Consider the following 14,670-nt stretch of genomic DNA (forward strand, 5'->3'; position numbering starts at 1 on the left):
GCGGTGCGGAAGGTTTGTACTGTTCTTCATTCCGCCTTGTCACTCAAAGTGAACGTTGAGTAACCTCTTTGCAGCCAACTTATATCCTCAGGTTTTTTAGATATGCGCAATGTAACGTAGAGGTGCTGGCATATTTGGGGTCTTCTTCAATGAATAGCCAGCTAAAAGGGGAACTTTGCATGATATCTAACCTTAAGCTAGATGGAGCATGTATGCAATCTTTATCTGCGATCAAACTATGACATTATATAATTTTTGAAACAAGCTGAAATCTGCGCTCGATGCAACATTATACCGATCATCCATGTCATAGGAATATCTACTGTCCTCTCGAAGGGTGGAACTCAATTGAATCAATTACAATGAGCAGAGAATGGAACATTACTAGTATGAAGCGCTTGCTCCCACACAGTGATGTCTATTCACGAAATATGATGATGCTGGGAAAGAACTTGAACCTAGCAATAAAAATCTCAAGAAAATTTGACTGAACAGAAACCTTTAAGAACTCGTAAAGAGGACGGATGGACTGTGATTGAAGCTGAGCCACGAGCGAGCTGACTGCAATTCTCTGTGACCTTCGGACGTTCCCTTCCCAGGTTCAGGAACACTTCGTCAAGGGTGAATTGAATCAGTACTATTATTGGTGAGAAAGTGGGCTCCACTACATCTTTCCAACTGTAGGATGATTGCTGGGGAAGAAAAGTGCAGAAGGTCCCCTCCAGCCCGCATTCGAAGTCGACAACGCACTCCCTTTGGTGTTAGATTCAAGTACGGATGCCCGTGTCTGCGCTGGTGGAGGGTGGCTCGGCCTGGATTTAGGAGATTCGTGGATGATCCAGGCTGATACCGCTGTCACACAGCAGGAAGACGGCTACTTGTCCTCTGTTTGGCTGCACTGGTGAGAGGAAAATAGTCTATTGACAATAATGATGTGTTACCTCTCTCCCCCGCCCTGCTCGTTCGTGACGAACTTTTATTGACTGGTTGTGTTCAAACTCATCTGGCTCTGTTGACTGACAGAAAGAAGCCGTGTGTATACAAAATCTGGCCAACGCCCCTTCCCCTCGATACTAGTAGTTTTCACATACGCCGGGAAAACTACAATACGAATATTTGTTTGACTTCTAATTGCCACTGCCTGCTCCCTAGACTCGGCTAGTCACCAAATGGCTACAGGAACACCGTGGGAAGTTACTGCCAAAGCAAAACGAGATTCCGTTCTCAATCTCATTCCCGAGAAATGGCGGATCCCAACTCCAATCCCCTCGGCCAGTGAGTTGCGGGATGTGACCAGATACATTCGGAAGTTCCTTTCTCCTCGAGAAATTGAAATCACGGAATTGGATCTTGTCAGTCTGGCACAGCGCACCACCAATGGGCAATGGACCGCTGTGGAGGTGACAGAAGCGTTTTGCCACCGAGCAGCTCTTGCGCATCAATTTGTGTGTATCACTCAAATGTCAACTAGAACTCCACGGTTTTACTAACAAACCACGCCTCAGGTCAATTGCCTCCATGAGATCTTCTTTGATGCGGCCCTCGAGGAAGCAAAGAGACTTGACGCGTACTTCGCAGTCCATAGGAAGCCACTTGGGCTGCTTCATGGCATCCCGATCAGTTTAAAAGATCAGTTCCATGTGAAGGGGGTGGAAACCACCATGGGCTATGTTGGTTGGGTGGGCACTTTCCAGGGCCAGAAAGGCGATCCTCGACGACTGGTCTTTGAAAGCGAGCTGGTCAAGGAACTCCGTTCTGCGGGTGCTGTGCTTCACTGCAAGACTAGCGTCCCTGCAACTCTAATGTGTCCTCAGACGGCCAACAATATCATTGACTACACTTGGAACCCGAAGAATCGCCTTCTATCTTCTGGGGGGAGCTCTGGGGGAGAAGGCGCCCTCATCATACTGAGGGGATCTGCGGGCGGGTTTGGCACTGATATTGGCGGGAGCGTGCGGGTCCCAGCTGCCTTTAACGGTCTTTATGGTATCAGGCCGTCAGCTGGCAGAATTCCCTACGAAGGCGTGGCTAATTCGATGGATGGCCAAAACTCAATCGCCTCTGTTGTCGGTCCTCTCGCCACTACCATTGGTGGGTTGAAGCTCTTGTTTAAGTCTGTGCTCAGTCAGAAGCCGTGGCTTCATGATCCATTGGCGATTGAGTTGCCATGGCGGGATGATGCAGAGCAGGAAGTATTAGATCTCATTAAGAGTTCTGCTGCGGGGAAAAACCTACTTTCGTTCGGCATCATGAGTTCGGATGACTACATTCAGCCGGTACCCCCTGTTTCTAGAGCTTTGCGAATGATGACTGCTACCCTACTGAAACTTGGACATAAGGCAAGCAAGCTAGCCATCATTTTGACCAATCCTTGTTTGGTCCAATCACCGCTATGTAACTAACTTATCTTATCAGGTTATCGAGTGGAAGCCACCGTCTCACCAAAGAGCCCTGGAATTAGCGGTATGTCTAAACGATCGCATGACACCGTGTTTTCGGACTTGACTTAACTCTGTCTTTCTTTAATACAACGGCAGCTCACAATTTATACTCTCGACGGCGGTGCCGATGCACATTCTCAATTTAACCTATCAGGTGAACCCCCCATGCCCGAACTCGATATCTTTTTAAAGGAATCCCCAGGCCCACAATTGAACGCCCAGCAAATCGCCGCGATCAACGTCGCCAAGAGGGAATATCAAAAGGAGTACTTGGAATACTGGAATAGTACCTCGGAGTTGACGGGAACGGGCCGGCCTGTCGATGGCTTTTTCTGCCCTGTTGCTCCATTCCCCGCAGCACAAAGGGGTAAAGCTTATTATGCTGGCTATACCGTCTTTGTGAATTTGCTGGATTACGGCTCGATCGTTATCCCGGTAACTATCGCTGATAAAACGGTGGATACCGTCGACGCTGGCTATGGTCCATTGAATGATATGGATAAGGTGATTCATGATAAATGTAAGTTTTGTTTTTTTAAATCATCATTATTATATTTTGTCCCCCATAAAAATGTCTTCGGCTTCGCCCGCTCAGAGTTTAAATTATATGCGCTGCACACACAGATGACGCGGAGATTTATGATGGCGCTTACGTGGGTCTTCAACTTGTTGGGAGGCGATTCCAGGAAGAGAGATTGATTGCACTCGCGGAATACGTGGGACATGCAGTCAGAACAGTGTAGATTCAGAAATTTGACAAATGCGACCAGGAAAGTGGGATGCATATACGTGCTCATAGATTTTAGTTGACCTAGTACATCCTAACAATCGAACAACTCAATTGCTATCTTTTTTTTTTTTTTTTAATTTGCTCCTCCCTTCTTCTTCTTCCCCCTCCCCTAGGCTCCTCGGCTCCCACTCTTTGTTGAGGAAATGTCATATCGATAACTGCGGAGTACATGGTTTAACAAGCACCACACCTACCAACTTTTTACCCACGCTATTAAAATAAGAATGAAGTTGGGCTTCAGATTGGTGTTGTGAAGATCACAGCAGATTTTTATTACCACAATTGAGAATAGAATGGATAACTATTAGCAGCTCTGATCTTTTGTGCAATGGTCGGAGGATTCCTTTGGCTTAATAAAGCAAGGAATTTACCCCGAATTCTACACCTATATTATACATGAGTAAGATAATTCAACGTGGTAATTCTCCACTGAAAAATCAGCAGATAAGTGCACTCATTAAAAACAAAGACACAAAGGAGTGACGTGTTTGGGTGCAATGGCCCGTAAAACCACAGTAAAATGACAGTAAAACCATATTGTTATGACCGATACGAAGCCGAATCAACACATTAGGAAACCGACCACATGACAAGAAGTGCATTCAGTCTGCAGCAAGTCTCACAAACCAGAAACCATTCAATAACGAGAAGGCCTCTTCAGGAATCCCCTTTATTTTCACATTCTTACTTGTCTGACGAGCTGAGGAGGACCTGACGCTTATCAGAGATATTATGGACGTCAATTGGACTAGGATCCGACAGCATTGCCTGTTTATTCGTAAACGTTGGTGCAGATATGGTGTATTTTTGAGGAATGAGGAAATCGGATACGTCCGAATTGTCATCGACTAGGGCACCGCAGCCATCTTCATCATCCGTTTCATACGTTTCATCTTGGGGCTCCGCGGCACCAGCCATGGCGGCAACACGCTGTAAAACCCAGTGGAGTTCCAGAAGATCAACATCCGGGAGTGGAAGGTTGACAGGATCTTCAGTTTCCCAGACAATTGTATGGCCACTGGAAATAGCTGATCCAGTCGACAAATCCAATAGACCTACACGTCCACCAACACCATCCCGCCTAAAAGTTGTAACAGGTGTCACGGAAGGCTCTGTGGACAATCGAAGTGAACGATAATTTTCAAAGTGAGGTAGCCATATAAACTTAACAGTACGGCTACTATTGTTCTCGTTGCTGATGATATGTTTGAGAGCAAAGTAAATCTTTCCCTGATAGGCATGCGCATTTGGAGAAAGACAAAAGAGATTCCTTAGAGTTTCAGTAGTAGCTCGAATTGCATTGAACCATCGTTCAACCTTTTCCTCAGTCCAGAAGATCTTTAAGATATTCCAGAAGTTGGAAGATTCTGATCTTTGTTCTGGGGTTTGTAAGTCCCGCATAGCAAAAGGGAAAATATGAGCAACCTCAACAGGCTCGCCAGATCCCGTGATGACGCATTTTCTCTGGTCTCGTTGTAGGCACTGTTCTCGGTCAGTACACCGGACTGTTTTCACATGTGACCTGCGGAAGGGATGAACTAACAAGATCACGTTGTCGTTTATCTCTCGTTTGGAACAAAATCCGGCGTCTCTTGCGATCGCCTGACGTTTGAGTAGAAGGAGACCCGGACACACCTTGGGGCCCAGACACTAATTGGACTGGAGTACCGGGTTTGGAGGGAGTTGCGGCTGTTGAACTGGTTCTGCTGGCGTCACGCACGAGTTGTTTCCCTAATGATTATTGTTGTTAGAACTATTATGCAAAGGACTGGTAGATATCAATAGTGTGGACTTACAGTGAGGAATTAATTGGCTTTCGTCTATCAAAGCACCAAAGCCCGTTAGAGTTGCTAGTGGATAATACGCTTCTCTAACCTCGGTCAAGATCGTCCGTAGCTGGCTAAGATCGGCCACTTGGAGGCATGCCCAGAGTGATTGTGAGAATTGTGCACCTTGCACAATGGTATCGAGCTGACTGAGGATATCCTTGCGCTCAGCCCTCTCGACCTCGTTGTCGTCGGAGAACAGGTCCATGGTTCTTGCAACGTACACGAGCAAGTTTGGACAGGCTGAACGAGACGCGGGGATGCAAGGAGGAGAAAGTGTTGGAGGCCGGTTGATAGAGAAACGAGCATATAATTAGTTAGTTGGCTGCGTAAGGATTGGCTAGGCAAAGAAAAGTAGTTAACTAGTTAGTTGATATTCTTATTCTTTTTTTTGCTAATCTAGTTGAATCAACGGTTGTCTTTTTTGAAAAGAAAAAGAAGAAGAAGAAACAGAAGAGCGGATTCCCCCCTTTTTATAGAAGAAAATAAATAAACAAATTAGACTCTAAAATAGAAAGGGCATAGGCCTGTATTAAGAAAGAGGAAGGAGGTCGGCTCATTCACTTGATCCGGCACTTGTTCTTGAGCTTCCTATTGTGGACTAGCGCAACAGCTCAATCCATCCTCAGAACTCCTCCATACAATTTCCAATAACGGAACTTTTTAAACATGTATATAGTTCTGGTCCCATGCATGGACTTGTTAAAAGAATAGTAAATCCGAGTCTATTGATCTGTTCAAATTCTAACAGGAAGACCAGCTATGATTGCGGATAACTAGAATATCCCACATGAGCTCGCTCACAAGAGTGTTCAGTTTATCATCATTCAACACTATGACAGTCTAGATATCTTCATTTCATACTGTATCTACTGCAACTTAAACATCTACTGAATCAATCCACCACCACCAGCGCCCCTATGATGGTCGTAGAGGGGGACGAATCACCCAATCCAATCCAACAAGAAGAGGATGCGATGCACGTGACATGATAGTGCCTCGTGTTTGTCGATAACCTTGAAATGCTTTCTTTGTCTCCCATTCTATTACAATATGCGCCTCTATTCATCCCAGCCAACAAAAGGAGCACCCCATTGATTGACCCCTGAGACTTGCCCTTTGTGCGTCGCAGTGCGGAAGCATCGCACAACCGGCTATGAATGAGCCCGTTTCCGCTCCGACAGATACTCCCGAGGGGTCCCGCGTCGGCGAGGAAGGTAACAGCCAAGCAGGCTCAAAACTCCCCGCCCTCAAGGACAAGCAGTGCCAGTACTGTCATCAACCCTTCACCTCTTCCTCCCTCGGCCGCCATCTTGACCAGTACCTGTTCAAAAAGAAGCCAGACGGCGTGCATGATGTCGAGGAGATCCGGCGTCTGCGCGGCAGCATCACCCGGCGAACGGCGCGTAACTCAACTGCGAAGCGGGAGATTCCCGATACTTCCTCTCCGTCGACATCTCCCAAGGTTTCTGGCACTGAACTCAAGTGCGAGAGTAGCCTGCGACTGAATGGCAAGCCGGGCAAAACTGGATTCCAGGTGCTGCTCAATCAACCCACCTGGCACACCACGGGAGTCATCAATGATATCCCGAATACCTCGCAGGTCTCACAACCGCGAGTGTCTACTGTGGGTACTGACTATTCGGCACGATCGTCAAACAAAATTGGCCCGGAGACGACGAGAGCTTTGGAGCTGGCGCTGAGGGAAGTATTGGACAATGTGAGAGCCGCAGTGTGAGTTCTTTTTTTAGTCCTTCAACCCTTGCGCCTTGCTCTCTGCTACTACATTCATCCTTCGCTCTGGCGTATATGTAGCTATATGTAGCTTACACTACATGTACAATTGGTTACATATTATTAAAGCACGAGGACCGAATCACGAATGAATCCCTTTGACTTCGATCTTCAACGTCAGACGTTTCCGGCCCTTTGTCTCCATGTACTGCCCCCTCCTCCCAGCCTCTTTTCGACCCACCCATTTTCAACTCCAACGTCCTTTCCACTCGAGCCTCCAGGCATGGATAAGCAGGACATCATAAAACAGACGATGCTGGTCCAGATACAGCAGTGGAAATCTAATCAGTTGGCAGGGGTTATTTCACGCCAGGGAGCCGGATGCTCGAACGAAGGAAGCCCACGAAATTGGGACACTGAAATGATCGAGAGATCCGCCCAACAACATGAAGAAATGGCCATCAGACACCTCGAGCTTTCGTTCAATCATTGGATATCTTTGCCGCTGGGTGCTCGAAATGATATTTGGCGAATGGAGATTACCCGTGCATATGCGCGAGAAAAGGAGAGGCGCAAGGAAATCGGAAACCAGCTGGCCCGGACGCAACAGGAGGTGAATCGCCTACAGGCGCAGATTGACAGGCTGGAAAACTGCCAGTGGCCCCGAGAATTCGCCATTTTTCCTCCAGAGATGTTACCCATTCCACGGTCGGTGTCAAGAGAGTTAGCCGAGAAGAGCAAAGTGAATAGCATTGATTCTTCACGATGGGACTATGACAATTTAGTCGCGAAGTGGAAACGGGTAGTTATGCATGATAAGAGCATGGGCAGGGCTGGCTCAGGGGCAGCCTCAAACGTATTTCCGGATTTGAGTAACTCTCCTCGCAGCAGTAGCGCCAACAACAACATCGGTCACCATAACAGAGGATCAAACGGCGAAACCAGCCACTACTCCAAACACCACTATGGTACAAGAGCTCTCTCCCCGCAACGAAATATACCAACCGCTTGCGAAGCTTCCACCAGCCAACGCTTTGCTCCAACCAGCACACAGCATATTCCCTATCAAACGCGCGACCCAAACAGGACTGACGAGCCATTCCGACCGCCCAAACGACTACGCACAAGTCACAACAATAGCTCGCAGCACCCCACACAACAAATAGATGAAAGGGCAGACACTGGTAACTGCACCATGATCCCACCACTACCACAACCATTCTCGACGGAATTTATCTCTCAACAGACCCACCCGCCCTCCTCTACATATCCAACAACCCCTTCAACAGAAACAGACACTACATCTCCAGCCCTAAAGTCGAAATACAGCCCCATTGGACCGATCAAGGAGAAACCCTATCATCCTTCTCTTCGTCAAAGTAGCAAAATTGAGTCCATCGACGCCGCTACTACGAAACCAATATCCCGAATAGGTGGTAGCCCAGAAGAACAGAAACAATTACGTATTAATCATCACAGCAACAATACAAACCATTCTAACGAGACACCGGGCAACAATAATTTGAATAATGATGCAACGAATACTCGCAACGGCCATAGTAATGGGCTGGAGTTGTTCATGGTGGCCCGTCCACAGCAAAATCGGTAGTAGCAGCATAGCTAAGCTACCCCGAAAACCACTTCCTTCAATGTAGCATTCTATTTTTAAAGCATATATTTACTGGCTATCATGATAGAAGTTTTTCGCTCCATTATGATTTTTCCAGCATTCTAGATATTGCTTTTTTTTTAAATTTTTTTTTTTTAATTTCTTTCTTTTTTTGTCCTTTTTTTATTTTTAAGAAAAACACACCAGTGGTGCATTCCATATTTCACTACAGTTTTCTTCTCTTGTGTTTGATTATTTCACCATCATGGATTTGCTCAAAGAGGACTTGAATCAAGCAAAACAAAGGAGGAATGCAAGCGAGCATTTATTGATTGTTACATGGTCATTTAATTTTTGATATATATGTATTTCATTTTTCTATTACCCACACTGAGTTACATGCAGTTGCATTCATTTGTGGCTTCATTTTATATCTTGTTTCACATATTTTACTTGTATCTTTGCATGGTTTGCTTATTGTTTTTTTTTTCAAAGCCTTCCCCTTTCATCATATGTATAACATCTTCAAACCATTCGAGTGAATCCTGGATGCAAGAGTTATTCTTTCCCATCTGTTCATGGACATGAAGGTGGGCATGGCTTGCAGCGCGAGGAGTAGGCCAAGCAGAGACCCCAGAGGCTGAGCTCTCTAGAAGCTGCATATTATTTCATCATGCTCACATCTTCCCAATCAATCAACAAGGCTCCAGTTATGTATGATATTTATATTCTACTCTTATTGTTTTTCATCCATGTTCTTTGCACTACTACATGTACTGTACAAATTTTGATGTGGAGATTGAAACTGCATTTGCATTCTTCGACATGAGTAAGGAATGAATCTCCATAATTTGTCAGTGTGATGTATCCAACTCAGTGTTTCTGGTATGATGTTCAAGACATACCTTCGACGACTTGTATTAACCTCGGTTTGCCCTGGTCTTCATCGGTAACAGCTAGCGGGTTTCCGCCGCAGCGTGGACATCAAGGAACTTCGAGGAAACAATGGACAGGTAGTTATCAATATTATATATATTATATTACTCATGCACCGTAACATGGATCGTGTTCGTAAATACATTCAATGAGACAACAAAAATATTTATAGAATACGTACAGTACATATATATATGTATTCCAAAATCATTGTAAAAGAGATGAATAATAAAACAACAAACCCGAAAACCCCAATTAAGACGCCCAATATAACCAATAAACCGCCCCCATAGCTCTAATCCTATTTTCATAAGGTCGTCGTCTTTTTACGATTCATGCATGCTGCTCGTGAGAAAATCATAAAGCCAAACCCAAACCCAAAACCGTCATCACTGTAAGCCGTAAAAATAGCGATAATAAATACGAATTCCCACGTTTCGGGGGAAATAGCAATAACTAGCGTAAACGAAGATGGGTATATAATATAAGCAGGGGGTATATCATGTGCATATATCAAACGTCGTGAGCCCGGATTTGCACTGTTTATATATACGGCGACGTAAGGGCGTTATTCGGAACTGTGGTCCTGGAGTCGATGAAAGGTGGTCCATTTGGAGAAGGCTTTTTTTCTGCAGTCGTTCCGTTCAGACCATGGTAGGAAATAGCAAAAAGATTTGAAATTCAACTTAAGAGAAGAAATCTCGCGACGTGGAAAAAGTCTCCTGTATGGCGACATAAATTCCCATGATATCTTTTATTTTTTGCCCCGCTGCCTCCAACCACTTTCATCGAATTTTTAGATTGGTGCATCGGGTTATATATACCGGTGCTATAGGTCGAACGAACCGATTAGTCACTCTCCATCCTCTTCATCGACTGCTCTCTGACGGCCGAAAAAGGCGAGGCTGTTTTTAATGGCGTAGATCACGAAGCAGATTACTCCGACAATTAGGAAGAAAAGGATGAGGATAATAGCGATGGTAATGTTTCGCTTAACCATTTTTTTTTTCGTTGTTTTGTCTTTTGCTTCTTCGTATCGACGTGTGGCGTGATAATGCAGAGAGCGAGTCTGGTGGGCTGTGCGGGTCGGGGAGCCCTCCGTTCCTCTTTCGATGTCTATGGAGCAGGCAACTTGGTGGTTGGCTTTCGAGATCCAAAAGATGCTTGATACTGGATTACAGCCCTGAGGTTCTTGGAAGGATTTCTGAAAGTTGCCAAATTTGGAATTGAGATATAGATATATGTTATCGTCTCCCGTTTTTATACAGATGCAAATCCCTTTCTGTGGAGAGGACATGTCAGCTAACATACTTCTCTTCCATCTTCAGGTTGTGGTTGTGCCATCATTTGGACATGTAATACACGTTTGGCGCAGTTCATCGTGTACACCTTGAGCAGCAAACCGATCGGATTCAAGTGACGGCAGAGGAAAAACAAAGAGCAAAATGACTAAAAGCTTGACTTACTTCAGGGCAAACTGTTCGTAATCTATGAGTAAAAATGGAAGAAATAAATGCAGAGAATAGTCATGTATCGAGTTAAAAGGAGAAGTTTATAGTACTTGAAGAGAGAAGGCAAGGAGCCGCCTGCCAAAACACTATGCAAGGGGAAAAGCGAAAAGGAGATAAGAAAGCAAAAATAAGAGAAGGGAAAGAAAAAAAAAATATACCCTCCAGCATAATATATCATCAACCTGCCTCATTCCCCAGCCCTGCCTTTAATTCATTGACTGCTGCCAGATCAACAATCATATAGAAGTAATCCGTACGGAGGCGTGGAAAGTCGTCCCTTGTGCAAGCTAGAAATTTATATGGTAAGCATGATACAAGAATCATCAGCTTTGGCTGTCAAGTCAGGCACCAAGGCCCAATAAGTTCGACAGCGAGGACTGGATTTGCCCGAGGCGCGGTATTGAGATTTCCAAATACATTTCTAGCGTGTGCAAGCACCGAACTAGTATCCCCCACGCCACTGCACATAGGAAATAGAAGTGGCTGGTCGAATAACATTGAAGATGGCCCGGCGAGAAATTTCCCAGCCACAAGTAACTGTCACTAGTGTGTTTTGTCGTTTCATGAATACAGTGTAAGATACAGAAGGCAGATAGCGAGACCGGCAGTCGTACTTCACCACATCCAAGACAAACAGTGAAGACAAACATGATCAGATTGTGATCTGATGCAACTCTTCATAGGGTTCCTAGCACTCACCTGGACAATATCAATCATGTTGTGAATAATCATTTCAGAGCACACACAGCTGATTCTCTGCATTTTTCAAAAGCGGCACTCCAGTTCTTGTAGAAATACTCTTGGATTATTCCCAAGGCTGGTGAATAGGCAGCTTGTGGAATTCAATGACCTTGCCCCCAGTGCATAACTGTGATTTCTATCGGAAAAGGGACCATCCCTTGAGAAGGGAGTTTAACTAGTACATGCATTGACCATGTTTGGCGATGTCCGTGGTTTGCAGGAAAATAGAATGCCTCCAAATTTATATTAATTCGTACTCTCTCATAATGGTGCCAAAAGCCCTACCGGGGCGAAACACGGGCATATGAGTAAGTGAGACGGTCTTGAAAGCTGGAGTGCTTCATACGAGTATGGCACGCCATTTCTGACAAGGGGATATCCCATCTCTGCTGTTTCTTGAATACTCCGTAATTGGCAGCGTTATGTCATTACCCTGTTGAGTCCTAGCCTGTAAACATCGCAGCGCCTTGGGATGGACAAGCAAAATCATTAGTTATAGGACGTAGTCGAAAGATGAAAAAAATATCCTTATGTTCAACGTATTCCCTTCTATCCATAATCTACTTCGGTATTCCTAGCCATGAAGAGGCGCAGTTATCGGGTACAAACCCTAGTATCTGTTTCCAAACCTAGAATCTATATCTAATCTGCTGAACATCGATATCTATATCTGACGCTAGTTTGCTCTCAATTTTCATCCTGACGTTGTTTCGTCTCCTTTACCTTAGGTTCCTTCGGTTTCGATTCCTTCGGCTTGACCTCCTTGGGCTTAGGGTTGGGATTTCCTCTCCATTCCAGCTTCCGGGGAGTCATGTACTGTTTCAAGAGCTCGTCCGAAACAAGCTTTCTCCGAGCCTGGAATTCTGCCACATATTCTTGAAGTAAAGTGATCGCCATCATCTTCAGCTCCCCGGTGAGGATTTCCCCCTTCCGGTAGCCTTCTTCGATCTGCTTGATCTTCTCGTCGTCCTCTTCAAAGTACGTGAGGTCTATTCATGTGGTGTGGTCAGATGTTATGATTCAGTAAAACAATAACTTTTAAGGAATGGTCACTTACATTGGAACGAAACATCAACATCAGGATTACCGCCTAGCCGTCTGTGCTCTTCTATACTGTCTCTCCCTCCACTAAATGCATGCTTCATAATTTTTTTCTGCAAGGTGAACGAGTAAGCAGTGATGATCAGGTGTGATAGGGTAAAGGCTAATCGAACCTTAATTTGATTTGGAGTATCCGTCATGAAAATTGCAGAACTATGAGCAAGGGCGTAAGCTACTAAATCTGTGTCGTTTTTAGGGGAGGTCCGTATTCTTACTTCGGGTCACTTGCACTCATTTTCCCTCCGATACCTTGCAGAGCTGTAAGGAATTTGGAATGTATTAGGGCCGGCTTTGGCCCTGGGAATCGCATACGCGAAGCATTGTCACGAACGAGTCGGAAATACGGATCTTGATCAATAGCCATAGGAATTAAACAAGGAATTTTGCCTATATCTTTAGTCCTCAGGGCGGGTGGGTAATCAGCCCAGATCTCTGGGTAGGACGTTGCAAATGCAGCGGCACTACCTCACGGTCAGCGGAATACACGACTTTTAGGAGCGAATACCATACCATTGCACAGCTGGGAACATTATCCGGCCGATATTTGTGCTGTACAATGTTAGAAACCATCAGATCGATCGAGCAAGTAGAGAAGTACAAAGACAGGAGACAAGAGCAGAAGAATATCAGGAGCGAGAGCCACTAGTTTATTCATGTCACCACCACCTGACGAAAAAAACTCCTCGCTCTGATTAGGGCTCTCTCCTGTTCTCTCAGCGCTCCTGCATGACCTGAGAACAGTGCTTAACAGTACTAACCTCTCATTAAACCCAAACGCTCCTCGAACCTGGTTAAACGTTACGAGTTTCGAGAATTCCCAAACATTCATCAAAAAGTGACCCTTTACATAATCCAGATCGCTAAATATGAAAGTCTTCTTCAGGTCAAACCCACAAGCGATGATATCCTTCGCATTCTGCAACCCGAACTTATAGGTATCTTCGAATGTGAGATTGTCCTTAAAAAGGGCCTTTTCGTCGTCTTCGATTGTCAACATAGACTTTAGATATTTTGAACTAATCGCGCGGCTCACCTGTAAGCATAATAACTACACAGAGTCAGCCTAGCCGAAAACAACAAAACCCCAGCGTCGAATAACGTCGACCATCTCTTTCAACATACCCAATGGGACATCAAATACATCCTGTAGCCACTTTGTGAACGAGAAAGGGATTGTGTGGCCCAGATGTAGCGCATCGGTTGAAGGTCCTCTTCCCGTGTACATGAAGAAGGGCTCCCCCCGCTCGTACTTGTTGAGGATATTGTCGAAATCGCGATGCGAAAAGAAAAGGCCGCGCCTCAGCCAACGGTGGGGTTTGTGGCCTGTAAGACGCTCGAAACGTTGGAGGAGCTCATCGTCGATTAATTTGGTCGCCCATTTCCTGTCCGACATGTGTGAGGCCCAAATCACCCGACCGAAGTAGAGGAGTCCAAAACCTACTGCGAAAGTGCAACATAGTCAATGGCAATGGCATTCCCTTGGGCGTCATGTCCAGCTTCAACATTCCAAGGGTCAATCTGTTGTTCCGTGGCCACCTTCCGCTCTCCATCGTGCACTGGAACTACGACCTCCGCCGCGCCAGGAGGCGGGGTAGTCATTTTGACAAGACGTGCAAATGTGAATGAAAATAGCAGATCAAATATGAACGCCACTCAAATTCTTGTCTCGTAGGATCCAAATAAACTGCGATAAAGATATTCGTCATGCGGTACAGAAAAAACAGGCCCTGAGTCATTCATCGCTTTGCAGCTCTCATACTTTTCTAGGCGGGGGCCAAGTCACGTGTGATAAGGTCTATCAAAAAGTCAAACGCTCTCTTTTTCGTTTCTCGTTCTCTCAAAGCGTTGATATCAAAATATCTCTACCGCTTTTGTCAAGGACATGAGGCTCCTCGACATGGGAATCCATATTCAAACGTTCCAACAGATCGTGGGATATCCCCGCGTCCGGATATTCCCTAACAGGAACCGACTTTTAACC

The 14,670-nt window shown here is 45.4% G+C and overlaps 5 protein-coding genes across 5 annotated transcripts; 2 read left to right on the forward strand and 3 right to left on the reverse strand.

Moving 5' to 3' along the window:
- Positions 1 to 1,102: 1,102 nt before the first annotated feature.
- Positions 1,103 to 3,184, forward strand: HCBG_06036 (amidase; the record flags this gene model as incomplete). Its single annotated transcript, XM_045433085.1, has 5 exons — positions 1,103 to 1,445; positions 1,506 to 2,378; positions 2,416 to 2,463; positions 2,538 to 2,961; positions 3,066 to 3,184. The coding sequence occupies 5 exons, from the start codon at positions 1,170 to 1,172 to the stop codon at positions 3,182 to 3,184; spliced, it is 1,740 nt and encodes a 579-aa protein (XP_045286253.1).
- Positions 3,185 to 3,469: 285 nt separating this feature from the next.
- Positions 3,470 to 5,265, reverse strand: HCBG_06037 (uncharacterized protein; the record flags this gene model as incomplete). Its single annotated transcript, XM_045433086.1, has 3 exons — positions 3,470 to 4,713; positions 4,775 to 4,962; positions 5,028 to 5,265. The coding sequence occupies 3 exons, from the start codon at positions 5,263 to 5,265 to the stop codon at positions 3,916 to 3,918; spliced, it is 1,224 nt and encodes a 407-aa protein (XP_045286254.1).
- Positions 5,266 to 6,213: 948 nt separating this feature from the next.
- Positions 6,214 to 8,400, forward strand: HCBG_06038 (uncharacterized protein; the record flags this gene model as incomplete). The annotated part of the gene is made up of 2 exons (XM_045433087.1): positions 6,214 to 6,791; positions 6,921 to 8,400. The coding sequence occupies 2 exons, from the start codon at positions 6,214 to 6,216 to the stop codon at positions 8,398 to 8,400; spliced, it is 2,058 nt and encodes a 685-aa protein (XP_045286255.1).
- A 1,789-nt stretch (positions 8,401 to 10,189) lies between these two features.
- Positions 10,190 to 10,716, reverse strand: HCBG_06039 (uncharacterized protein; the record flags this gene model as incomplete). Its single annotated transcript, XM_045433088.1, has 2 exons — positions 10,190 to 10,618; positions 10,648 to 10,716. 2 exons carry the CDS (start codon positions 10,714 to 10,716, stop codon positions 10,190 to 10,192), a joined length of 498 nt encoding a protein of 165 aa, XP_045286256.1.
- Positions 10,717 to 12,095: 1,379 nt separating this feature from the next.
- Positions 12,096 to 14,398, reverse strand: HCBG_06040 (transfer RNA-Trp synthetase; the record flags this gene model as incomplete). Its single annotated transcript, XM_045433089.1, has 9 exons — positions 12,096 to 12,577; positions 12,646 to 12,742; positions 12,803 to 12,842; positions 12,905 to 13,150; positions 13,200 to 13,238; positions 13,448 to 13,670; positions 13,723 to 13,737; positions 13,812 to 14,071; positions 14,131 to 14,398. The coding sequence occupies 9 exons, from the start codon at positions 14,286 to 14,288 to the stop codon at positions 12,276 to 12,278; spliced, it is 1,380 nt and encodes a 459-aa protein (XP_045286257.1).
- Positions 14,399 to 14,670: the final 272 nt, after the last annotated feature.

This window comes from Histoplasma capsulatum (genome assembly GCF_000150115.1).
Source record: "Histoplasma capsulatum G186AR genomic scaffold supercont2.8, whole genome shotgun sequence".
Lineage (NCBI taxonomy): Eukaryota > Fungi > Ascomycota > Eurotiomycetes > Onygenales > Ajellomycetaceae > Histoplasma > Histoplasma capsulatum.